This window comes from Spermophilus citellus, assembly GCF_964194105.1.
Source record: "Spermophilus citellus genome assembly, chromosome: 11".
In the NCBI taxonomy this organism is placed as follows: Eukaryota; Metazoa; Chordata; class Mammalia; order Rodentia; family Sciuridae; genus Spermophilus; species Spermophilus citellus.
The window spans coordinates 38,356,501-38,382,784 of record NC_138192.1 but is presented as its reverse complement, the minus strand read 5'-3'; the positions used below and the strand labels follow the sequence as shown (position 1 = coordinate 38,382,784).

At 42.3% G+C, this 26,284-nt stretch overlaps 1 protein-coding gene across 3 annotated transcripts; it reads left to right on the top strand.

Annotated features, from left to right (window-relative positions):
• Positions 1–222: 222 nt before the first annotated feature.
• Positions 223–24,305, top strand: AMMECR1L (AMMECR1 like). 3 transcript variants are annotated; one of them, XM_081261618.1, is made up of 8 exons: positions 223–359; positions 1,866–1,975; positions 12,859–13,303; positions 15,717–15,827; positions 16,131–16,245; positions 17,053–17,143; positions 18,949–19,045; positions 20,829–24,305. In XM_081261618.1, the coding sequence occupies exons 3-8, from the start codon at positions 12,897–12,899 to the stop codon at positions 20,938–20,940; spliced, it is 933 nt and encodes a 310-aa protein (XP_081117744.1). In that variant the 5' UTR covers positions 223–359; positions 1,866–1,975; positions 12,859–12,896; the 3' UTR covers positions 20,941–24,305. The 3 variants fall into 3 exon arrangements, with proteins under 3 accessions (XP_081117744.1, XP_081117746.1, XP_081117745.1); XM_081261620.1 differs by lacking the exon at positions 20,829–24,305 and adding an exon at positions 20,072–20,114; XM_081261619.1 differs by lacking the exon at positions 1,866–1,975.
• The last annotated feature ends 1,979 nt before the right edge of the window (positions 24,306–26,284 follow it).

The following is a 26,284-nucleotide window of genomic DNA, read 5'->3' as shown; positions in this document are numbered from 1 at the left end:
GCTAGAGGGCGGGCGGTCCAGAGGAGGACTCCCTACATTCTTCCTCCATTACCTCACTGCCTCCGGTGGCTGCTGGGATACCGGAGGACTTGGGTCCCGGCTCGACTCAGTCCTCCAGCCGCCCGGGAAATACCTCCAATTCTTCCCGGCCGCCGCCGCCGCCCCGCCGTTTCTTCCTCCGCCCGCTCGCCGACCTCCTTCGCCCCGCCCGGTCTGCGCCTCGCGTCCGGCCAGCCCGCCGGCCCGCTTCTCTCGGGAGCCCCCACCCAGGCGCATGGCTCCATGAAGCAGCAGGAGGAGGAGGAGGCAGAGCGCGAGAGGTCCTGTCCGCCCCGGCCGCGTCTGGGCCAGGAGAAAAGGTGGGAAAGTCGGACTGCGCCGCGCCCTCCTCCTCCCTCGCTGCCGGTCCAGGCCTTCCCTGGGCCGTCGTCGCCGGATTCCCCGGGCCTGCTTCTGTTGGGGCGGGCGGAGGGACCGCGAGTGGGTCCCCGGGGTCCTGGAGCGAGGATCCCGGGGCAGCGTGGGGGAGGGGCTCCCAGGCGCGGAGCTGGGAGGCAGGCTGAGCCTCGGGCCGCGAGTCCCCGCCGAGGGCAGGGGGTCGTGAGTCAGTGTCAGGGAGCGGGTGGGCTGTCGCCCCTGCCCGGGCCGCGAGGCAAAGCTCCAGCCGCAGCTGTTTCTGCACTCCCTCCAGGAAACAGTGTCGGGTCTGTGTAAAGTTTGGTGGTCTCCGGCGCCGCCTGGCGGCCCCCACCCACGGGCCCGCCGCCCCCTCCCCCGCCCGGCGTCTGGATTCCACCCCCGCGGCTCGGCCCAAGCTGCTCTACCCGTCACTCTTTGGTCTCCCCAACTCCCTTAGCGCCCGGTAGTCCTCTGCCCCACATCCTTTTGCCTTACCTTTTCACCTTTCCCCCCCTGCCTGCTTTGCCCCTCCCCGCTCCGGCCTCTCCTTTCCCCACACTGTCTTCGTTCTTTTCTTGCTTAACTCTCTTCACGCGCGCTTTTCTCTTCCTCCTCTTCTTTTTTTCCAACCCCACCCGAAGTCCCTCCTTCCACATTCATCCCGTCATCCCCTTTTCCACTATTCCTCTACCTTACACACTTTGGGTTTTCTGTCTCTCCTTCTCGGGCTGTGGATTTTGCCCTTCATTCCTTGCCCTCCTCCATTCCCTGTCCTGATCTGAACTCCTTCCTCTCTTTGCCTTGTTCCTTCACCCTTATCCCTCTGGGCCTATCCTTTTTCACTGCCCTCTCTTAGGATAGAGTGGGTGGGGCCTGAATCCTTCTGTTTACATCTTTGGGAATAGCTAAATTCTCTGTTGCTGGAGAATGGGGAGAGTTGGTGAAGAGGTTATGAACAGATCTATTCAAGACTAAGAGTAAGGATGAATGACTCTTACCAACACTTACCATATTGTTCTAGTGTAACAAGATGGTCTGCCCTTAGGTCCCTGGCCCTGACACATCGTTGTTCAGTAATTATTCGGTACTTTTTGCAGAGGATTTGAGAGTATATTTATATTCAGAAACCATTGCAGAACCTCTAAATGGTATTTCCTGACCTGAGAGCAAGTTTTGACCTAAATTGGTGGTGGGGGAAGTTTTAATGTGTGTCTCATGTTGGAGTGCAATGCAACCTTTGATCCTCAGTGTCCTGCCGTGGTGATGACGCTCAGGATGAGGTGATTGAAGATATAGGACTGTTGTTGCTGCATAGTATTTAGTGTTTGAAATGTTTAAAAGTAAGGAGAGCCTGTTCTGCTGTTTTCTTTTTCCAGAAATTGCTCTGTTGTGTTGTAATTTCTCAAAAAACTGACTCTATACTACCTGGATTTTGTGTATTCATTCCACTTGTATTTCCATCTTAGGTACAGGAAGAAGGAATGGAATTGGAAGGAAGAAAATTCATTCCAGAGACAGAGTAGCTCCCCTCCTTTGTTGTAGCTGTTCCTCTGACAATACAGACTTTCTGTTTTCAGTGAGTATTACCTTGGACATATTTAAAGTGGAGTTTTGTTGCTGGTTTTGGTTTTAAGCCTGTGTTTGAATTTTGGTGTAGGTGTATTTTGTTTTCTTGTATTTCTCTATTCCATGAAGTTCTTCTATTTAATCTTTTTTAAAGTAACTTAAATGTGCAAAGACAAGTTTATTTTTCATAAACCCGCTAGAGTGACCTAGATGGTAGTGGAGCATTATATTTTCATTTCTAGTTTAATCCCTTCCCAAATTTACTTAATACTTATTTATTAATACAAGGGATTGAACCCAGGGGTACTTCACCACTAAGCCACATCCCCAGCCCTTTTTATTTGAGACAGGCTCTTATTAAGATGCTTAGGGCCTCATTAAATTGCTGAGACTGGCCTTGAACTTTCCATCCTCCTGCCTCAGCTTCCTGAGTCACTGGGATTACAGATGTGCACCGCCATGCCCAGTTCCCTTACTTATTCACTTTTAAAGACAAAAGAGGTTGTGTTAATTCTTGGATTAATTGACTCAGAGGTTGATGAAGTTCCTGATCAATTTTTGGTTCTTGTTCATAACACTTTTAATCTTTATAAATTTTGGAACATTTGCTCTAAATTTGCTATGGTGATACTTTTTTCTTGAAAGTCCTATCACAGATTGGAAAATAATTTTAATTCTTTGTGAACTTTAAATAAAGTTCTGGGGAAAAATATATTACTGCTGGCAGTATTGTGGGGACTGGAGATGTAGCTGTGAGAACTTTGCCTAGCACTTGTGAGAGTTTGGGTTGTATAATAAGCACGATGAGAATCATTTTTTTCTACTAATGACAGTACACTAACACTTGGAAGAGAGTTTTTCAGAGTGCTTTGCATCTCATCAGAGCCTGCCAGCCCCTCTGTGAGGAAGGCGGGGACAAATGTTTTCATTTTACAAATGAAAGAACTGAGGCCCAGAAAGATCTGGCATTTTATTATAGCTCACATAGAAAGGAGAAAGTGGGCTAAAAACAAAAGTTTTAACTACTGTATTTCAGGTTTTTTTCTTTAAGCAAGGTTGATGTGAAATGTGTAGTTTTGTGCGCTTTTTTTTTTTTTTTTTTTTTTTTTTTTTGTGGTGCTGGGGATTGAACCCAGGGCCTTGTGCATGCAAGGCAAGCACTCAACCAACTGAACTATATCCCTAGCCCGGTGTATTTTTAATATATATATAAATTTTTAAAAGTAATTATTTATGTAGATCTGTCTTTTGTGGTGGAAAATATTCATGCACCAGTGTATGTATGTGTATGACAAAATTTTACAGAAATGATTAGTTGGAATGGTTACCAGAATGTATGTGGGTTTTTCATCTGACTATTTTCTGGAATAGTTCCATAAGTAGGCCAGAATTATAGCTTAGGTGCTATATCAGTGCCTATCATATAATTATTAAATTGAATTTCAACTTGACTCTCTGTCACAAAGGAAACTACAGCCTGTTCTGTCTGAGAAAGGCTTGATTTTAGCAGATGTTTTGATTCTAAATAATAAAATGCAAAGACCCTTTTTTTCTTTGCCTTTTCCTCACTCTCAAATCTTTATGAGGGGCTGGGGATGTGGCTCAAGCGGTAGCGTGCTCGCCTGGCATGTGTGCGGCCCGGGTTTGATCCTCAGCACCACATACAAACAACGATGTTGTGTCCACCGAGAACTAAAAAATAAATATTAAAAATTCTCTCACTCTCTCTTTAAAAAAAAAAAAAATCTTTATGAGGTGGTGTTTTGAGGGTTGCCTTTAAAAGGTGAATGTAGCCGGGTGTGGTGGCGCATCCCTGTAATTCTCAGCAGTTTGAGAGGCTGAAGCAGGAGGATGGCAAGTTTGAGACAAGCCTCAGCAATTTAGTGAGACCTAAAGCAGGGCTGGGGATGTGGCTCAGTTGGTGGAGTGCTTGCCTTGTGTGCACAAGGCCCTGGGTTCAATTCCAGCACCACCAAAAAAAACCAAAAAAAGACCCTAAACAAACTTAGCAAGATGCTGTCTCAAAAGTGGGGCTGATGGGCTGGGGATGTGGCTCAAGCCGTAGCGCGTGCGCCTGGCATGCGTGCGGCCCGGGTTCGATCCTCAGCACCACATGCAAACAAAGATGTTGTGTTCACCGAGAACTAAAAAATAAATATTAAAAAATTCTCTCTCTCTCTCTCTCTTTAAAAAAAAAAAAAAGTGGGGCTGAGGGGCTGGGGATGTGGCTGAGTGGTAAAGCACCCCATGGGTTCAATCATTAGTGCCCCCCACCCCAAACAAAAAGATAAATGTAGATTTGGGTGAAGGTAGATTTTTTTCCCTCTAGACTTCTCTAGATATTTTAATTGGATTATTGAAATGTAATTACTTTGACAGAGCATTAGTATTCAGTGGGCATCAAGAGGTCCATAGTAATAGTATATTTATCAAGTATAATTTCTTTTTAGTGTATAGCCTTAAATAAGGACACTTTTAGAATTTTTTTTTTTTTTTTTTTTTTTTTTAAGATAGTGTCTCCCTAAATTGCCAGGTCCCACCTTGAGTTTGTGATCCTCTTGCCTTAACCTCTTGAATTACTGGGATCACAGGCAGGGTGTACCATCATGCCCAGCTAGAATAGAATTGTTACAAGTTTCAAAAAGTGGATGATACATAATAAGTCATTGCCTTTCAAAGAGTAGAAACATCAAGGACATTTAAATAATAATCCCATGTTAATGATGTACTGTTTCTTGCCAGCTTGGTGTCTGAGTTCAATCCCCAGTACCAAAAATAATAATAATAATAATAATAATATACTCTTTTAGACTAAAAGGTAGTTAATAAAATCATATTATGAGAGTATTTATTTTTCTAGAAATGGTAAGAACTCAGACCTCTCAGACCTCTGTTATTTTTATAATTCTACTTTTTTTAGGTACCAAGGATTGAACTCAAAAGGCATTCAGCCACTGAGCCACATCCCCAGCCTTATTTTTGTTTTATTTAGAGACAGGGTCTCACTGAGTTGCCTGGCGCCTCACTTTTTCTGAGGCTGGCTTTGGACTCGTGATCCTCCTGCCTCAGCCTCCCGAGCCACTGGGATTACAGGTGTGAGCCACCTTGCCCAACTAATTCTACTTTTATTTGTAGGGATAGTAGTAGTATTAGAACTAGCAGACGCTTAACAAATTGTAGTTATGTGCCAAAAGATTGCCAGGTTCTTTCCATGTCTTACTCTCTGAAAGCTCACAAATAGCCCTTTGCCATGGCAGGTTCACAGAGATTTGACAGCTTGCCTGAGTTTGCACTCAGATTTTACACATCAGAATTTGGCAGAGTTGGCAATTATATTGTCACCATAAAGCTTTGGCTCTGTTCTCTGAAGATGGGAGCTGCTCTGGAAGGACAATAGTTTGTCTTTTTCAGTGGGCTTAATAGCCTTATAAGGGATCCACATGGAGGGAAAGAGGCCTCTCTGCCCAGCCAACCCTGTCAATCAGGGCATCCCTACATGATGTCAAAGTACTGGTCTCGATGCCTTGTTTGTTAACATTAACAATTTATGAGAAGTGATCACTGTTAATCCCTGAATTCATAAATTGCCACCCAGGCAAATAAATACTCCATTGGGTCACTTTTGAAGTGCCTCTTTATTCTAAAAGGAAAAAGAATTCTTCTCAAATGCAGTTTACATTTTACAATCTGTCAAACCTGACATAAGTGACACCTGAGGCCAGGTACAGAACTCACCAGTTACTGGTGCGTTTTTTAGCAAAGATGACAGTTACTGATATAAATTGAACCAAGAAGTGCATTTAGGTGGTGGCTGACCTAATTTTTAGAATGAATTATCCACATTGTCTATCCATTTTGCTGTGAATAATTAATTATTAAACTGTCCCTTGGTTTGGACTGAATAGAGCTGACATTGTTGATAAGAATAGCTACTTACATAAAATGAAACCCATTATTATATTTAATACACTAATAAAAACATGGAAAAAAAAGAGAATTGATGCTTTTAAAAGTGCCTCCTTGAATCTGAGGGTGTGATTCAATCACATACACAGAGTCACTCCATAGTTAGTTCACAGTGGAATCAAAACAAGTGTAAGTTGTTTTGTTTTGTTTTGTTTTTGTACCAGGGCTGTACTCAGGGCCACTTGACCACTGAGCCACATCCCCAGTCCTATTCTGTATTTTATTTAGACAGGGTTTCACTGAGTTGCTTAGTGCTTCACTATTGCTGAGGCTGACTTTGAACTCATTATATTCCTGCCTCAGCCTCCTAGCTGCTGGGATTACAGGCATGTACCACTGAGTACAGCAGTTTGTTGTTTTTTTCTAATGCAAACTTAAATGATTATTAAATTACTAGAAGATTGTTAGTGATAATCAGCAATTTGTTGTTATTGTCTGTACTATATATAGGCAACAGTGTTAGGTGTTGTGAAAGAGAAAACACAGATGCCACTGGCCTCTCATGCTCAGGGAGATGAAGTCACTGCTGGTTGGAATTTCTAAGTAGCATTGTAAGCTGACCAGCAGAGAACTGTTCAGTTATTCACAGAACCAAAGAAGGAATCACGAAGTGGCATTTGCAAGGTTAAGAGGTAAAACAGTGGATTATATTATTTACCCCTGCTTTTTGTTGAAATAAGGGTATTACTTCCATGTGGTAGAAAACCAGTTTTAACTTATGTGTTCTCACTGATAATTCTAAAGTGAATGTACAGCAGAAAAAGGAGATGACTGCTCTGGCTTTTGAAGTAAGTGACCCAGCCCAAAGGCCTTAGATGAGTTGCCATAGTGTGTGCTTCAATTAAGAATTTGATGTATGTTTTAACCAAGCAAAAATTATTATGCCTGAGACCACTTATTGCAGAAGAATCAACTCTACAGTAACTCATACTATGATCAAAGTACCATCATTGGTAGTTTTTATGAAATTTGGAGAAGGGTAAGAGCAGTTTCACATGTCAGTTTTGGAAGAGGTAGGTTACGCCATTCAGTAGAGTTTGTTTTTAGCTGGTCAGACAGATGGTTAGCCTGTGCTATTAAAATGGTATTGCTCTGCAGTGTCAGAAGCTGTATTCTCAGAAACTTACGGCTAAGCTGCTATAATTCACAGCACCTCGTGATCAGAGTATCTGTTGATCCTTATTAGTACCTGGAGCTGAGTCTAGAACTTTGTTGGAATGAGATGTCTACTTTGTTGGATTAGAAGAGTTTCAAGCTTGGGGCTGGGGATGTGGCTCAAGCGGTAGCGTGCTCGTCTGGCATGCGTGCAGCCCTTGTTCGATCCTCAGCACCACATACAAACAAAGATGTTGTGTCTGCCGAAAACTAAAAAATAAATAAATAGATAGATAGATAGAAGAGTTTCAAACCTAAAGAGAACATTTTGATAAAATTGGTAGTTAACAGATGGTGTTATTTATCATCAGCACCTAGTTCAATGTATATTCTTTATCTGTACTTTAGTTGATATTTGCTTATAATGGTTGATAAGTAAAATATCAGTTGTTGATATCAGGCACTGGAGAATACGTGTAATCCCAGCGGTTTGGGAGGCTGAGGCAGGAGGATCACAAGTTCAAAGCCAGCCTCAGCAATTTAGCAAGGCCCTGTCTGTAAATAAAATATTTTTAAAAGGTGACAGGGTGCTGGGGATGTGGCTCAGTGATTAAGCACCCCTGGATTTAATTATCAATTCAAAAAAAAAAAAAGGCTGCCTTCAGTATTAGCTAGTAGGTGCAAAGGTGAAGAGAGCGGATAATATATATTGAGCATAAATGAAATAGATGGATTGGTCATATTTTCTTTAGGTTTAAATATATAAAATACATTTTTTAAGAAATGTCGCCGCCGCTGCCCCCACCCCCAATGCTGGGGTGTAAATCCAGGGCTTTTCATATTCTGGGCAAGTGCTGTATTGCTGAGCTATACTCCTAGACTAAGAAATACACGCACGCGCGCGCGCTCTCTCTTTCTCTCTCTCTCTCTCTTTATTCGCGCTAGGGATTAAACTCAGGGTTGCTTTACTACTGAGCCACATTGCCAGCCCTTTTTATTTTTTATTTTGAGACAAGGTCTCACTAAGTTTTTGAGGCTCACTTTGAATTTGATCCTCCCATTTAAGCTTTACCATCTGCTGGAATTACAGGGGTGTAACTGGCTTTCTAATGTTTTTGTTGTTGTTGTTGGTTTTTGGCAGGGGGGCAGGTACCAGGGATTGAACTGCGCCCCATCCCCAGCCCTATTTTGTATTTTGTTTAGAGACAGGGTCTCACTGAGTTGCTTAATGCCTTGCTTTTGCTGAGGCTGGCTTTGGATTCGAGATCCTCCTGCCTCAGCTTCCCAAGCTGTTGGGATTATAAGTATGCACCACTGTGCCTGACCTCTAATATTTTATTTTTGTAGTTGTAGCTTGACACAATACCTTTATTTTTTATTTATTTATCTTTATGTGGTGCTGAGGATCAAACCCAGGGCCTCATATGAGATTGTCAATTTGTTTGCTCAGCCACCTACCAGAGAAATGCCTTGGCCTAAAGAGCCACAAGATTTTGGTTGGTTCTGTCCATGTCAAATTATATTTGGGGGGATTGGAGTTGTGGCTCAGTAGTAGAACGCTTGCCTTGCACGTATGAGGCACTGAGTTCAATCGTCAGCACCACAAAAAAATAAATAAAGGTATTGTGCCCATCTACAATAATTTAATTATATTTTGAAAGGGTGTGGGGAAATTGGTAAATGTAAACACTGTAATCAGTTGTAATCATGCTTGCTGCACACAGTAAAAAGCAATGGAAATGAATAATCTAAAACAGCATGCATACTTAGAAGGCTGAAGCAGGAGGATCACAATTTCGAGGCCAGCCTGGGAAACTTAGTGAAACCATGTCAAGATAAAATAAAAAGGGCAGATGATGTAGTTTGGCTTGCCTAGCATATGTGAGGCCCTGGATTCCATCCCTAGTCCTGGGGGAGCAATATGCTATCCTTATCTTCTGAGAGTATTTGGGATGCAGAGCCCGGTGGAGGTGTGGATTTTCCCCAGAACCTACGTGTAGAGTGCCGGTGAGAGTTCGGGAATAAAGAATTGCTGTTTGAATCTACAAGGCTGTGAGTGGCTCGTGATTTTGTGCCCAGCCAGACTGCGGCACCTCCTGTGATTTGGTGTAATGAGACTGTTTTCATCCCTTCTCCTTGATTCTTAGCATTCTGGGGCTCTAGAGGCAGAGCGTTGGGGCCCTGTTTACCTTAATGAATGCTAGCTTTCTGTGGGTAGTCCTTCATCTAACATGTCTCCTAAACCCTCAGCCCACAATTACATATAAGGTAGTGAGAATTCAGACCAGTGACATCCATTATGGACTCAAATGACAGGGCTCCTGTGTGGGTACTTAAGAGTATTCTGGGTTATGTCTTCGGGCTTGAGGTTTTAATGTTTTTTTGTTTTTTTTTCCCTGAACCCTTTTTGTTGACAAGTTGCTGTAAACCATTAGATTAGTTTTTAGTGTACCCTAGAATCTACTTTTTTTTAATCGAATGAGTATTAATTGGCGGTTTCATTCTTCCGTGTGTCTTGGTGAGAAGACCTAGGCCTTGAAGTCCAAGTCCTAATTCTGCCTCTATAAAATGAGGCAGAATTGTCTACCTTCCTGAAAGGTTAGAGGAGTCTGATATCCTAGCTGAATCCTGTGTTTCTTGCAAACACTGCTGTAAGCCTTGAGTGCATAGCCAAGTCCTTGCTGTCTTAGGAGTTGCTCTCCTAGGAAATAATGGAATGATTACATTTTTAACATGAGCCAGGTACTACTTCATGGCGTACACACACATACACACACACACACACACACACACACACATCCACATCCACACATCACATTTAATTCTGTCAACTCCAGGCAGCAATTATTATTGTTATTCCTATTTTGAGAAAACTGATTCTGAGAAAAATTAGTTGTGGAGGAAGTAGGATTTGAATTCAGGCTATCTGGCTCTGGAGGAGGCAGTTTTGTTTTGTTTTTTTTTTCCCCTTGAGGTACTAGGGATTGAATCCAGGGCCTTACTCATGCTAGCAAGCAGTCTTCCACTGATGTAGCCTGAGCTACATCACTGACCCTTATTATTTTGAGATAAAATCTTAGTGAGTTGCCTAGGCTGGCCTTGACCTGTGCTCCTCCTACCTCAGGCTCTTGAGTCACTGGGATTATAGGCACCCGCTGCAGCCCAGTGCAGAGTGGTATGCACCTGTGATGCCAGCAATTTGGCAGGAGGATTAAAAGTTCATGGCTAGCCCCAGCAACTCAGCAAGGTCTTCAATGACTTAATAAGACCCTGTCTCAAATTTAAATGGCTGTGGATGTAGCTTAATGGTAAAGCACACCTGGGTTGAATTCCTAGTACAAAAAAAATGGAGAGGTGTGCCACCTCACTTAGCTTGGAGGCAGCATTTTAAACCAAGACATTCTGCTCCCTTTCAGCTATATAAGACAATGACATTCACGCTCAGAATATCAAGTACATAGAAATTTCTCAAACCTGAGCCAGTTGCACTGGTACATACCTATAATCCCAGTGACTTGGGAGGTTGAGGCAAGAGAATTGAAAGATTGAGGCCAGCCTCAGCAATTTAGCAAGACCCTGTCTCAAAATAAAACAGAGTGGGAATCTAGTTTGTGGCAAAAGCACCTCTAGGTTCAATCCCAGTATCAAAAAAAAAAAAAAAAAGAAGCAGCAGCAGCAGCGCAGCAGCACCTGTTTCAAGCCAGACATTGAAGTATACAAGTCGTTATTCCTTAGCTACAGACAGCTTTCATCTCAGAGTTGCCCTAGCTGTGTATTTTGTCATGACTAATTATAAAATTTTTATATTCCCTTAGCCTAAAATGACAAATTGCTTGTGTAGAAACAATGTCATTGCAAAAGGATATGTAGCTATCTAATTTAAAAGGTTGAAGAATTTATAACGAAAATTGTATATTGTAGAGCAGTGCCTAAAAAGACAGTTGTGGGCGGGGTGTGGTGACTTATGCCTGTAATCCCAGTATTTTGGGAGGCTGAGGCAAGAGGATCACAAGTTTGAGGCCAGCCTTGGCATCTTAGTGAAATCCTATCTCAAAATAAAAACTAAAAATGACAGGTTGTAGCTTAGTGGTAAAGTGCTGGATTCAACTCCCAGTATTTAAAAAAAAAAAAAAAAAAGATAAGCCATTGCGACTGGAGGTGTAACTCACTGGTAGAGTCTTGCCTAGTATGTGTAAAGCCTTAGGTTCCACTCCCAGACCACAAAATAATAAATAAATAAATAAAAATGAAAGAAGAGACAGTTACGGCCAGGGAGTTCCAATTACTCTGGCGGTTGAGGCAGGAGGATTGTTCAAGCCCAGGAGTTCAAGGTTAGCCTGAGCAACAAGAGATCACTGTCTCAAAAACATGGGCTGGGGTTGTTCTCAGTGGTTCAGTACAACACTTAAGCTTAACACATGTCAGGCACTGGGCTCGATCCTTAGCACCACATAAAAATAAATAAAGGTTTTGTGTCTGTAATCTACAACTTAAAATAAAAAAAAGTTATGTGATACATGTCCAAATTTCAGAGAAAATACAAATGTATATGGCTAAAGCAATAACAAATAAAATGACTTGAGAAGAAACTATAATTTTCTGAAGTCCTCAGAATTTTACAAACTCCGTTGTTATCAACATTGAAATACCTAGGATTTATTTTTCTGATTCTGCTGAAGGTTGTTACTTTTCAGACAACAGAAAAAGGACCTTTCGATTTTTAAGGGAAGAAAATTTTAGTAGAAATACATTCCTTCCTCCCCTCACATCATCAGTTGGGATGCCCTGGTCCCCCAGTCTATGTGATGCTGCATTTTGTTAAACTGGGTGGCTTCGTATCTCTTTGCCTGGCTATGACAGGGCAGAAATGGCTACCTCACAAAAGGACTGTGAAGCTTGGGTCATTTGTGTAAATAAAGGTTTCCAGTAGGTTGCAAGGGGGGTTTTTTGTTTGTTTTTTTGATTTTTGGGGTTTTTTTGAATATGGTCTTGAAAGGATAGAAATGTATAGAAATTGGAGAGAGTTCAGAGGGGAACCAAAGAAAATGAGGAAGGGGTTAATAAGGGAAAGCTGTGTAGACAAACAGGTGGGAGCCTTGTGTTAAAGGGTGTGCATTTTTCAGAATGACAGCTAATAGCTTTTCATCTTCACTCTTGTCTGAGACTGAAATTACACAGATTTAAGTTAGTGATGAGAAAAATGCTAAAGGGATGTGGTTAACAAGGAAAAGCCTGAATGTTCCTCTGAAGTTCTTTAAAATTAGGATGGTTCAATTTGGAGCCTCTGAAAAAGGTAGAGAAAGCAACCTAAGCCTGACGGTTAGGGGCGGTCTTGCAGTTGTTCTTGAAATGTTCCCATCCTCAGCATGTGCATGCTGGCTCTGCTCTTCTGCCCTGGGGTGTCCTAAGAAAGAGGGAGCAGCTTATTTCCTGCCGCTGTCCATGGTGGCCATAAACTTAATAGAACTACTTTAGGAAAAATTTAGAGGTCTGTGATATAGAACTCAAGGTCTCTTCTAGCCCTCTTGGTCTATAAACCTTATTGACCATATGTCCTGGAGGTTCAGGTGGAAAAGAGAATTTTTCTTTTTTAAGAGAGAATTTTTAATATTTATTTTTTAGGTTTTGGCAGACACAACATCTTTGTTTGTATGTGGTGCTGAGGATCGAACCCGGGCCGCACGCATGCCAGGCGAGCGCGCTACCGCTTGAGGCACATCCCCAGCCCTGGAAAAGAGAATTTGATAACTCTTACCTGGCCCATGTGGACTCTTTTTTGTTCTCTTCTTTTAACCATTCAAATTTGTACTTAACTGTTTTCTTTTGGGTTAGGATTCTGCAGTATTCCAGACCACGAGCACCAAATCAGGATGGGAAAAAGACGCTGTGTTCCTCCACTTGAGCCCAAGTTGGCAGCTGGCTGTTGTGGGGTCAAGAAGCCCAAATTATCTGGAAGTGGAACTCATAGTCACGGGAACCAGTCCACAACTGTCCCCGGCTCTAGTTCAGGACCTCTCCAAAACCACCAGCATGTGGACAGCAGCAGTGGACGGGAGAATGTGTCGGACTTAACTCTGGGACCTGGAAACTCTCCCATCACACGAATGAATCCCGCATCGGGAGCGCTGAGCCCTCTTCCCCGGCCCAATGGAACTGCCAACACCACTAAGAATCTGGTGGTGACTGCAGAGATGTGCTGCTATTGCTTTGACGTACTCTACTGTCACCTCTATGGCTTTCCACAGCCACGACTTCCTAGATTCACCAATGACCCCTAGTGAGTAAATTAGGTGCAGGGTACACTAAGGAGGGCATGATGGGATTTTCTGAGGTCATTTTCTTTATAGAGTGTCGGCTGCTTAAAAAAACTGTAACACCATTTGAGTAAAGGGGAGTGATGAGAAATGTCCAGATAATATTTAGAACAATTAGTGGATTCAGTAATGGAAGGAGGCTATGTTGTATTTGAAGTAGGTTTAAGTTTATTGTTACAGTAATGTTCTGGAAACCAGGGGCATTTCATTCTTGGCTTTTCTGTTCATGTGGCAATGGGTAGTCATTTAACCTTTTGCATAGAAAGTGACATCATCATACCATCGTGTTAAAGTCCAAGTGAATTGGGACTGTCTGTGGGCCAGGCAGGAGACTATGAGCTCTCATTCATTGAAAGCTAATGTTCTTAATAAGGGACACCTCCACTGTATCATCTACAGTATCACAGTATCCTATAGGGCCATTGACATCCCATCAGGGAAACTCAGAATCAGCTTTACTAGATTTTATTTCAGGGCTATTGTTTGTTCTAAGACCTCTAAAGGTGTCCATGATATCGATGAGCTATGAGTGTGTTGTGTGCATTTACTTACTTTATTATTTGGGGGGCAGGTACCAGGTATTGAACCCAGGGATTCTTAACCACTGAACCATTTTTTGAGACAGGATCTTACTAAGTTGCTTAGAGCCTCAGTAAGTTTCTGAGCCTGGTTTCAAATTTGGAATCCTCCTGCCTTGGCCTCCTGAGTTGCTGGGATTACAGGCTTGCACCACTGTGCCTGGTTAATGAGCAGTATTTCTAAAGTACAAATAAACAGGAATAAACTCATGCTGCTGTCTTCTCTCTCAAAACTGGAAGCAGCTGGGCTGAGGCTCAGTGATAGAGTACGTGCCTAGCATGCATGAGGTCCTGGGTTTGATTCCCAAAACCACAAAGAAAAAAAAAAGAATGAATGAATGAACAAGCAAGCAGTTCTGAGCTAACTTTGAAAAGCACCAGTGCTTTTGGATTTTTGTTTTTAGGGAGTGCTTTTGGAGCATTCATTAATATAAGATCATGTCTCAACTTTTAATGCCATGCTGAGGCTGTACAGAGCTCTGGGCAGCAAGTTGGGGGGTATAGGAGGCTGGTCATTGAGTTGGTGAATCACACAGAGAGAAATAGTAGTTACTCCTATATATGAATCAGAGTGAGGAAATGTGGAGAAAAAAATGTGCTGACTTTTTAGGGATGTCTTGCCATAAGGTACTATGATCAGGAAACTCCCAGCCAGGGTGCAGTGGTGTATTCATTCCTGTAATCCTAGTGGCTTGGGAGACTGAGGCAAGAGGATCGCAAGTTCAAAGCCAGTCTCAGCAACAGTGAGGCGCTAAGCAACTCAGCGAGACCCTATCTCTAAATAAAATACCAAATAGGGCTGGGATGTGGCTCAGTAGTTGAGTGCCCCTGAGCTCAATCCCCAGTACCAAAAAAAGAAAACCAATCTGAGCAGGTGCAGATCCTAATCCTGGTTAAGATATAGGTGTCCTGTATAGGAAAGGAATTTGGGATTGGAATAGCAGATGGTAGCCTCAAGTGTAGGATTTAGTTCAGAGCTTTGGGTTCTGTATTTTTACCCTGTGGGTAGTAGAGGTATTGAGAAAGTTTTGAGTAGATTTGAGGATAGTAGCTTTGTCTGATACTGTGCAGGTGCTTTATTGGAAGGAAATGGTGGAAAATCTGCTGGGATCCTTTGTAACAATGATCAAAGAAGTAGATAACTAAACATTCAGGTTGCCTTTGAGAAGCGATTAACTCAATAGTCTAAAGAGGTAATAGCCTTCAGAATGTGAAGGGATCACACACAAAAAAAATCTTCACAATCTGATAAAAGCTTTGGCCTAGGAACAAAAAGGCAACTTCTGTTAATAAAAAGCTTTCTTGAGAAGGCATTTTCTTTTCTGAAAATTTATGAACAGGAAAAATTTGTAGTTGCCAGGGGCAGTTATAATTATGGGAACAACACGGGCTTGCAGAGAATTCTTGCAAATAAAGGAGGCCAGGAGGATGCAGAGAAAGGTATATCTAATATTATGAAAGATGGGGCTGGGGGATGTGGCTACTCATAAAAAGAGTACATGAGGAGAGAATATGGAGAATTAGAAGGAAAAGTTGAATTCTGGGCAAAGAAGAGGAAAATAGCCCATAAATTTGTCAGAATGAGTGGAAACTCTCAGTTTGGAGTATAGGAAAGGTTGTTCAGAGAGCCTTTCTTCAGGAAAGTTTTCTGTTTCTAGCCAGAACTGAACAGCTTACAGAAAGCCAGAGTTCTCCAGGTAACTGGCAGTTCAGAAAATTCTTTTGGGCAGTAACAGAAAGAAACATTATCCATGATTAATTTGGGGCTGGACAATGTTTTTTGTTTTTCTTTTTTTAGTCCCCTCTTTGTGACGTGGAAGACAGGGCGGGACAAGCGTCTTCGCGGCTGCATCGGGACTTTCTCAGCCATGAATCTTCATTCAGGACTCAGGGAATATACGTTAACCAGGTAATGACACTGGGCATTAAGAACTGTATACAAATTGTCTAGAATTGGAAACAAATTGCCTGACTTCCATTCTTCTAAGTGATACATTTTAAGCATTCCTTTTTTGGTAAACAGGAAATGTAAGGAACTTTATCTGGTGAGTCACTATCAGTTCCTATATCGACAGCTAATATTAACATATTAATATTGATGGATGGTAGATGCTGTCTGTATGTATCAGGATTCATGACTATGTGAGCTCTGTGGCATGTAATGTCTCTCAACTCCAGAGCAACCTCACTTATGTTTTCTGTCCCCCTCCAGTGCACTTAAGGACAGCCGATTTCCCCCCCTGACCCGAGAGGAGCTGCCTAAACTTTTCTGCTCTGTCTCCCTCCTTACTAACTTTGAGGATGCCAGTGATTACCTGGACTGGGAGGTGAGAACAGCCGCATTTGGAACTCTGCATCTCTCGTTGCATTTGGGTTCGGGTTAGTACATGGTAATGTATCTCCTTTATTGAGAGGGTCTAAGAATGTGAAAGCTGAGTGTGGAACCAAATTTGGGCAACATAGGTGACAGAAAAAGTGCTGCTCAATTAGGAGTAAGAGGAAATGTAAATGTAAAGGCTTCCTTCTGCTGGACATAGTGGCACATACCTGTAGTCCCAGTGACTTGGGAGGCTGAGGCAGAGGATCTAAAGTTTGAGTCCAATCTGGGCAAGACCCTATCTCAAAAAATAAAAATTGGCTAGAGGTGAAGCTCAGTGGTAGAAGGCTCCTGAATTGTCCCCAGTACAACTGAGATATGAATAAGGAAAGAAAGATTGACTTTTCCCACTCTTGTTCTACCTCCTCCTTTCACATCTAATAAGAAATAATAGCCAGGCACAGTGGTGCATACCTGTAATCCCAGCCACTTGGGAGCCCAAGGCAAGAGAATCACAAATTCAATGGCAAAATGAAAAAAGGTGGCAAAAAAAAGCCCTCAGTTCAATCTTTAAAAAAAGAAAAAATGAATGAATGGGATAACCCAATAGAAAATATTCCAGATTCCTCTTGGCAGCTCTTGAAATATAGCTTTTATTTTGATGTGGCCTATATATCTGAAAGAGTTAGTCATGGAAAGCAAGAAGTTCTCTGGGAAGAAGAGTCAAGCAGATCAGGAATGTGTTGATTTATATGTGGGTGACTAAAGTTCCATTAGAATAAGTAAATGCCATTTACTTGATTGTGTTTTTCTATAGGTAGGGGTCCATGGGATTCGAATTGAATTCATCAATGAAAAAGGTGTCAAACGCACAGCCACATATTTACCTGAGGTTGCTAAGGAACAAGGTGAGTTGGACGAATGGGCATTTAGCAGTTAGCACCATTCACAGCTGTGCCAGCTCAAAGGCAGGAAAGTGAAGTGGGTCGTCTTTTCAGCCCAACTGCCACTAAGAATGAATGCCTTTCTTCTTGATGCCTGTCAGATTCCTATAGGATAGGGGCATACTCCCAAAAAAGGTGCAGGAGCTGGGAAAAAGAAAAGGGGAGATGCTTCCCTCATTTACCTGCTTGTTTAAACACTTCCTTTGAAGTCAACCTGACCACATTATAGAGTTCGTTATAAAGGGAAGTTGCCTGTATCAGTGGGTATTGAACTTTTGATCATGAGTCATTATTTATTTGTTAACTTGGCAAAGGGCAAAACATACATACTCCTTATTGTTTTTAAAGAACTCAGTAGTTAATGAGTTCTTAAAATGGGAACATCAAAGGTAGGAAGTAGGTTGGGCAGGTTTTCTCTTTAAAAGAATTATCTAGAAGAATGCCTTTAATTGTTGCTTGTGCTTTCTGTGATATGTAACCCAGTTTTCTTTCTTTCTTGGAATTAGTCTGTTTTTGAAAATAAAATGTGAAACACGGTATTGGTTGGGTGTGAACCTGGAATAGAGAAAAATATCCAGTTAAGTATATTAATGAACTAATTATACGGAAGCGATTGCCTTGTTGGTTACCATTGTGGTTGTGTTTAAATTTTTTTTGAAAGCAATGGGGATGTGGCATTAAAAAGGAACCTTTTAACTACTTATGTGAGGACATAAGTCTAATACCCTCTGTATAAGGAAGCACACCAGAAGTGTTTTTTAGTAAGATTAGAATGATTAGGTAAATAATTAAAAGTTGATTGAGAAAATAAAAAATTGGGGATATCTTATATAGTAATTTAGGGGGGTTTTGTTTTTCAATTTGATGTATTTGGTTTTTGTCTGTTAAAAATTTTGCAAAAATAATTCAACAATGTATGTGTGAACAACTTTTCCATCCTTCCTAAGGGAACATTTTCCTTCCTGCTGCCAGTTCTCTTTCTTAGAAAATAGGACTCATAGAAATCATCAAACTGGCCAGGCGCAGGAGCCCACGCCTGTAATCCCAGTGGCTTGGGAGGCTTAAACAAGAGGATTGCAGGTTCAAAGCCAGCCTCAGTGAGAGCGAGGCGCTAAGTAACTCAGTGAGACTCTCTCTCTAAACAAAATACAAAATAGAGCTGGAGATGTGGCTCAGTGGTTTAGTGTCCCTAAGTTAAATCCCTTATATGCCCCCCCACCAAGAAAAAAAAAAGAAATAGTTAAACTGAAGAAAGGCTACTCTGATAGGAATATAAGCTGCAAAATTTAAATCCCCCTTTCCTAATGGGCATAGTGATGTCCACCTATAGTCCCAACTGCTTAGGAAGCTGAGGCAGGTAGATCACTTGAACCCAGGAGTTCAAGGCCAGCTTGGGCAACATAGTGAGACCCTGTCTCAAAACAAAAAGTCCTCCTCTTTCAATAAAGAGGCCCTGGTTACAAGCATGAGGCCAACAGCATGAGACTGAGTTTATTCCTTGATAGTTATGCTGGGGTAACCTGACAGGAAGGACTCAGAAGCAGGGTGTGTGGGAACAACCATTATGGCCATCCTGTATCAGAGTCTCCACTGGACAATTAGTGAAGCATATGGGGCTCTAAGTATATGGGCTAGTGCCCAGGGCTTCCTCTGCTCCAGCAGATTTGCTGCTTCTTGAACATGTTTGTCTTCTGCACTGGCCATATTTGAGTATGTCATACTCTTGTTTGGTTGTATACTGACCTCAGTGTGGCCTCTCTTTTCCTCAGACTGGGATCAGATTCAGACAATAGACTCCTTGCTCAGGAAAGGTGGCTTTAAGGCTCCAATTACCAGTGAATTCAGAAAAACGATCAAACTCACCAGGTAAGCCAATATCTTATTTTCCTTGCCATTTTCATGGAGTGGGGGTTGGGTAGAAGATACTTTTGGTGGAAAGGGGAAGAAAAAAGTGTTAATATCCCTAACCAAAGATGAATGAGTGAGGTTGATGCTCTCAGGAAGCAGTACCAATAAAGACAGAGACTCCTCCAGCATTCTGTGTGTCTCTGTAGCTAAGCTGATTGTGGGGTTGGGGCATAGTTTAGGCTCAAGCAAGTTGAGGGTGTCCGTTTGGTCCCACATGGTTGGGAGGCTGAGGGGGAAGGCTGAAGTTAGGAGAGAAGGCTCCCGGTGTATAGTAGTCCAAGGCCAGTTGAGGGGTTACTTCTTATCCACTCATGCAGTCAGATGGCTGGGGATGCAAAAGAGTCAGAAACGCTTTTCACAAAGAGTTAAAAGGATGCCCCTTTTGGGAACAAAATTTCTATGTACTTCTGCGGGGAGGCTGCCTAGTTTAGAATGCACGTCTTGGGGTCTGAATCCCAGCTCAACCACTTACTAGCTATGTGACCTGGGCCAGTTATTCCACCTCTCTCAGCCTGTTTCCTGTCTGTAAGATGTGAATGATAATTCTGTAGGATTGTTTTAGGATGTGGTAAGGTAATGTATGGAGAATTTCTAGCCCAGGGTCAGGCAACATTGTAGGTGATCAATAGATGTCAGTTCTCTTCCCGTCCTTATGGTAATTGGAAGCATTGCCAGGTTTAGCTTCTAAGGGCCTCTGTTGGGCCCCTAATTTATATAATGCTGAATAATCATGCTAGCCTCACAGGTTTGGAAGATAACCCAGAGTTTTTTTTAAATGCCTTGGATTCCAAAAATTAAGGGGCTGGGGGCATAGCTCAGTGGTAGAGCACATGCTTAGCATGTGCAAGGCCCTGGGTTCAATCCCCAGCACCAAAAAAATAAAAATAAATAAATTAAAAAAAAAAAAACACTCTTCAAATACAAAGCATTATTACTATTATTATTACAATTTATTTGAACAGCCATTTCCCTGTCAAAATTCAGGAATAATCACCTTGCAGTGGAGGAGTGATTACAGTGGGAAAGAGATGGCTCTGGGTAAGGATTGTCACACCCAGCTCCTGTGGTCTGTAGTAGGCTCCATAGGTTTGTAACACCCCATGCTTCGCATCTTGACTCATGGCTCTTTCCAGAGCAAAGCCAAAGTGCTATGAATTCTGTTCTGATAACCCTGTGATATGGCATATTCATCTGGGGATTGAGACCTGTCCCATATAGCCCAAGGATCCTTTAATCTGCTTCACCAGAATTTGACCCAGAATTAGGTAATTGTGCCCCTTTTAGTTATAACTTGTTTGTTGCTCTTCTGCAAATTGAGGTTGCACTTCTGTCCAATTGATCTTATTTTAACATAAAAGTAGATATGCAGTTTACACTGGATTTTGGTGCAGCCGTCTTCCAATCTACCACCCATGTAATTTGATCTTGAAATTCTTCATCCAGACCCCAGCAGCAGATTGCTTACAAGCAGCCTGATGATAAGCTTATGTAGCGTTTAAAGGTGGGATGTGCCGAAGTACATTCTCAGGGGTGAAATGTGATTGTGCTTTTTCATCTTGTTCATTTGTAATAACAACATTGTTTTCTTGTGCCGTCTTTCATTTTCTGTAAGTAAGATTGCTCTTGGTCTTCCATTTTATTCTTTCGAAATGTGGAATAAGCTTTTGGTTTTCTCTGCTGAGTGATTTTACAAAAGGAGTTGTTTGGAGTTCCTAATACCCTTGCCTGTTTCCTTATACAGGTACCGAAGTGAGAAGGTGACAATCAGTTACGCAGAGTATATTGCTTCTCGACAGCACTGTTTCCAGAATGGCACTCTTCATGCCCCGCCCCTCTACAATCATTACTCCTGACACACGGCTGCATGACCAGTCCCACCCCCCTGTGGCCACCAATGGCTATGACATCATTGGAGCAGATGCCTCCTCTTCCTGGTCCAGTTACTTCTATTACTGCACCATTTTATGATGCTAGCTTCCGTTGCCAAGTCTGCCCCCCGCTGACTGAGGGGGTGTGGGGTTAATTGAATGAAACAGAACTTGAGGGGCCCAAGCCTTATCTCAGCCTTTCCTCAATATGGGGTCCGTTGGATTGGGGCTCCTCCATGACTAGTGAAAATTACTGTGTGGGTTCAGAAGACCCTGGTCTGGTGATTTGCCGCATGTGTTATTGGTCACACCCTGGAAGTCGGAATTGATGATCCATGGAGGCTTACCCCCCACACACCCCCACAGCCTCCCCAGATCAATAGGTGTATTCCCCTGGCAGTCTGGGCAACGGAGACCAACAAGAAACATTTTTAGGTTGTTTTAAATTCCTTTTTTTAAACTTCCAGTTTATTGCATACCAAGAGTTGATCACAACCTCCATGCTTCGTAAGTGGACGCCATATTAGGGTTGAGCATGGGCACCACGAGTCCTTTGAGGCTCCTGGACAGAGACCCATATCAAGATCGGAAGCCCTTTGGATGGCGTTGCAGATTCCATTGCTCAATAAGTCGTGAAGGTTTTAATTCTCATCCCACTCTCAGTTGGATTTTCTGGCACTCTCCCTGCATCAAGTCTGCTGGTATTGAACAGAGCTCTGTGATGTAGCCTGCTGAGGAATGGAGATGTCCCTGGAGGTCCCGGTGTCATCACTGCGTGCAGGCATGAAAGGAGAGACCTCTTCCTCACCACCTGGCTACCTCACTCCTCTATTGGTAGCAGTGCCTACACAGCTGGATGTAGGTTCTTGGAAGCATAGATGTGCAAACAGGCAATGGGTTTGGGGCTGTCAGAGGGCACATTGTCATAGGAGCGAATCCAGGGTCTCTGAGTGGTTTTCTTTTCAGGCAGACATCCCGAGGGACTTTTAAGCAGTGGAGTTCCTTTTTCTGGTTTGCCTGAAGTGGGAAGACTGTTGGTGTTTCAGTCCTTTATAGGACTCTAGAACAAAGCTGTGTAACTAAACAAGGTGAATCTTTAATCTTGCTTACTATGGGAATCTTCAACCCAGGAGGGCAAATTTCCAAACCACTCATTTTTTTCTGGGTCATTTAAACTTCTATGTGACATTTCCCTTTCCTTTTGCTGATTTCCAAATAGCCATCAGCAAGTTTTCCTCCCCCTTGCCTCTTCACTTATTTGGTGGCAAAATTCATAGAACTTGAGAGATTCTTTGAATGCGTTGTCGCAAAGGCACTGCTAAAGTGATTTACAGGAAGAGGTGGCCAGCTGGAAAAAAGGATCCTGAGGACTATACACTGGTATTCAACAACATGCTTAGAGAACTCTTAAATGGATTGGGTGTCAACCCAGTGAACACATGTTTTGATTTAATTTATTTTTTTTTTAAGAGTTTATGTGGTGATGGTGTGGCTTTCCAAAAAAGGTGACTATTCAAGTCCTTCTGCCAGGAATAGGGGAGGGGGAACAGGGGCACAATCTAAGAAGGGATGTTCAAGGCATCACCCTCAAGTTCCTGGGCAGGAATGGGTAAGGGAGCAGGTTTGTGCTGCTGGCAAGGACCTAGAATATATGGGGAAGACATGGGGGACATCAGGGTGCCTAAGCTGCTTTCCCCTCACTGCTGTGCTAGGTTCCCGTGGCCTATCACATTCCCCCTGCCATGTAAATGAAGGGTAAGGGTTCGGTTTATGATTTCCTACTGCTGAGGATAATAAATGTCTTGTTACAAACAGATGTGATGACAGTTACTCTTAGGTGCCATGGATTGATGTCAGGGTGGTCAGCTCTGGCCTAAGCCACCCACCTCCAATTTGTACAACAGTATTGATACATAGGGCTACACTCATTACTGTTCAAGTGTTCTATGTTAAAAGTTGTGTTTAATTTCTAAAGATTTAAAAAAAGCAAAAAAAAATGGTGCTAAACTTTCACCCCTGAGACTGGTCATGCAAGCATTTACAGTGCCATGCTCCTCAAGCCTATTTTTCTTGTAGAAATGTTGCCCTATTTGTCTTCCCCAATGTATAGTATGTATTTTATTTTATTTTATTTTATTGAGGGTAGGATAGGATACCTGCCATTTAAGAAAATGAACAGAAAATTTAAAAACCCAAGAAATGGGGGGAAAAAAATCAGTGCACAAGAATCGGGCTGGTGAAGCCCAGCATCACACTGAAGTGGGCTCAGTGGTTTCTGGAGTGAAGAAGCCTTACTCCCCGAACATTCCCTCATGCACCAACAATGGGAAAGCTAGGTTCCTCTTGCCTTGTCAAGGGAACTTGAGAGTTGGCCAAGGGAAACTGTAGTCTCCTGTAAGGAATGGACACTGCTGGTGTCCATCTGGATGGGGAGCTAGTCAGGAAGCGGTCTGGAAGTGTATGGGTCAGGATGGCCTCATGGAAATCTGTGGCAAGTGGCTTTCAGGAAAATAGACTTAGTCTGGGTCATCCACATGGCAGCTTTGCATAGGGAGGTGGACAGCTCCAAATGAACTGAACTGCCTTCCACACGCTTGACCAAAGCAGAGAAGAGGGTGGCCAGTACCTGGGAGTACGTGGGTGGTAGAGAAGAGGGAGTGTTTCCTGCCCAGTGTTTCTTTTGTCCTTGGGCTGCTGGAGCTGAATAGCATGGTAACCACTGTTAACGGAACCAGCTGGACTTCACCGGCTTGGTTCAGAGTTTGTTTCATCCCTAGCTGTGAGTGCCTTTTGGTCTGGAAAGTTGGCTTGTCTCATAATACCCACAGCTAGGACATTCTCTGTAATTATGAATTGTCCTTATTTTACATTGAAAGAGGACGTCTGATCATTAGAGTTTGTCAGTGTTGGATTGTTTCCACTGTGAGGTTCTTAAACTTTTTCGCTTATAATATTAAAACAACTCATGTTAGAGACCCTTTCCACATGAAAGGTTTGTAGTTGAAATGTTATATATATTTTACTGTTTATAATAAAAATCATCTATACAAATGAAGTCTTGGGTGTTAATTTTTGCACAAGATATGTTTTCCATGATATGTTAACATCTACAATTTCACTAACTGTTAATGTTATTTTCTATTGAGATTTCTGGAGCCTAGGGAGCTATCTGTTCTTTTTGTTTATTTTCGTTCTTATTTCCCTAAAGCAAGAGACTGTATGGCCTTCAGTGCAAAGACTTCAGACCAATTCTTTGTATTACACTTGGTTGCCTCTTGGCTATATAACTTCTGAGTGCAAATCATTGAACTCTTTAATGAAGTATTGTAGAGAATAAATCATAATGGGTAAAAATTGTTCTTTGCCTCTGTTTTTGTAACCAGGTGTGTTATTCAGCTGTAACAAAATGCCTGATACAATCAATCAATTAAGTCCCGGATTTTCAAGCCTGCAAATATTAACAACAAAATTGACACAGATTGCATTAGAATAGGTTGGAAATTAGAATTGAGAGCTTATATATTCTTTATTATTAGAAAATACAAACCATCCTGTAAATAGGGTACTGGGATAATACAGTACCTATTAACTGAAATACAGTGACTGGAATTCCTTGAAATAAAATGACAGCCTAGTTCTAGAAAACATTTTCATGAGTGCATTTCTTATATTAAATATCAGTTATGTACATAATATTTTATTCAGTTGAACATTTAGAAGTAACATGCAGCAAAGTTTGTACCATTTTATACTCAATTAACATTTTTCCAGGCATGATAGTAAATGCCTGTAATCCCAGTAGCTTGAGAGCCTGAGACAGGAGGATCACCAGTTGAAAGCCAGCCATAGCAATTTAGCTAGGCTGTAAGCAACCTAGTGAGACCCTGTCTCAAAAAATGGCTGGAGACTTGGCTCAGTGGTTAAGTGCCCCTGGGTTCAGTCCCTGGTACCTGCCCCCCTCCACCCACCCCACCCCCGCCAATTACCTATTTTCCCCAAACAATAGTGCTAAAAGAAACAGTTTTGGCATTACCATAAGGATTGTATTATTTGCTCATTTTAAGGTTTTGTTTTGTTTTGACTGGGGATTGAACCCAGGGTCGCTTCCTAAGATTCTGAGGTTGGCTTCAGTTCTGTAATCCTGCTTCAGCCACCTGAGTTGCTGGGAATATAGGCATGCTCCACTTGCCCAGCTTCATTTTAAATGTTTATAGGTGTTCCACATCTGGGCAGATGGAACAAAATGAATTAAAGGAGTTAAGATTAATTTGGCTCATGGTTTTGAGAGGTTTCAGACCATGGTCAATTGGCTTCATTGCTTTGAGGTCTGTGGGGAGGCAGAAACATCATGGCAAAGGGGTGCAGCTCAAGAAAGCCGCTTTTACTTCCATGGCAGCTAGGAAGCAGATGAATAAGATACATAGTAAAACAGGCAGACAGTTAAGGAAATGAACCCCATGAAGTCTTCTCTAAATGTAAAGAACACTCCATGAAATTAACCTGCAGAGGAGTCCAAACATTCCAGCCAACTCCTTTGTCCTAGGGCAGCAAAAAATGGGAGGCAGGACAGGCCTGAGGAAAGGCTACCAAATCAAGAGCTAACCAAAATCCTTAACATTTTTCCAATATCTGTTTAGCATAAAGTTTGACAAATAAATAGCCTTGGCACTTTTCCAATACCTGATTAGCATAGATATTGAACAATAATCTTGGCACTTTTTTCAATACCTGGTTAGCATCGATTTTGACCAATATCCTTAGCACTTTTCTGGGACTTAATTAGCATAGATATTGATCAGTGCTCCTACCCGGTAGCCATATAAACCCCAAGACTTCTACACTTAAGTGGCAACCGCTTTTGGGTCCCTTCTTGCTCTGCGGGAGCTCTGTCTCTTCTCACTTGAATAAATCCTCACTTGAATAATTTTGCCTTGTGTGGTAGTGCACACCTGTGATCACAGTGGCTCAGGAGGCTAAGGCAGGAGGATCCAGAGTTCAAAGTCAGCCTCAGCAACTCGGCAAGATTTGTCTTAAATAAAATATAAAAAGGGCAGAGGATATGGCTCAGTGGTAAAGTGACACTGGGTTCAATCCTTGTACCAAAATCAATCATCCAACCAATCAATCAATCAATACTACTCTTACACTTACTCTTTCTTGTCCATAGATTTTATTCTTTGAATTCGTAAGACAAGAACTGGGAAAGAAGACACTGGCAGACAAGTGAGGTTTGCAGCAATACTCTAGCAGCAGAGGCTGAAAAATCCAGTTTCACAGAGACAAGATATAGTCCCCAAGGGCACCCTCCTCCCACTCCCTTCAACTAGGT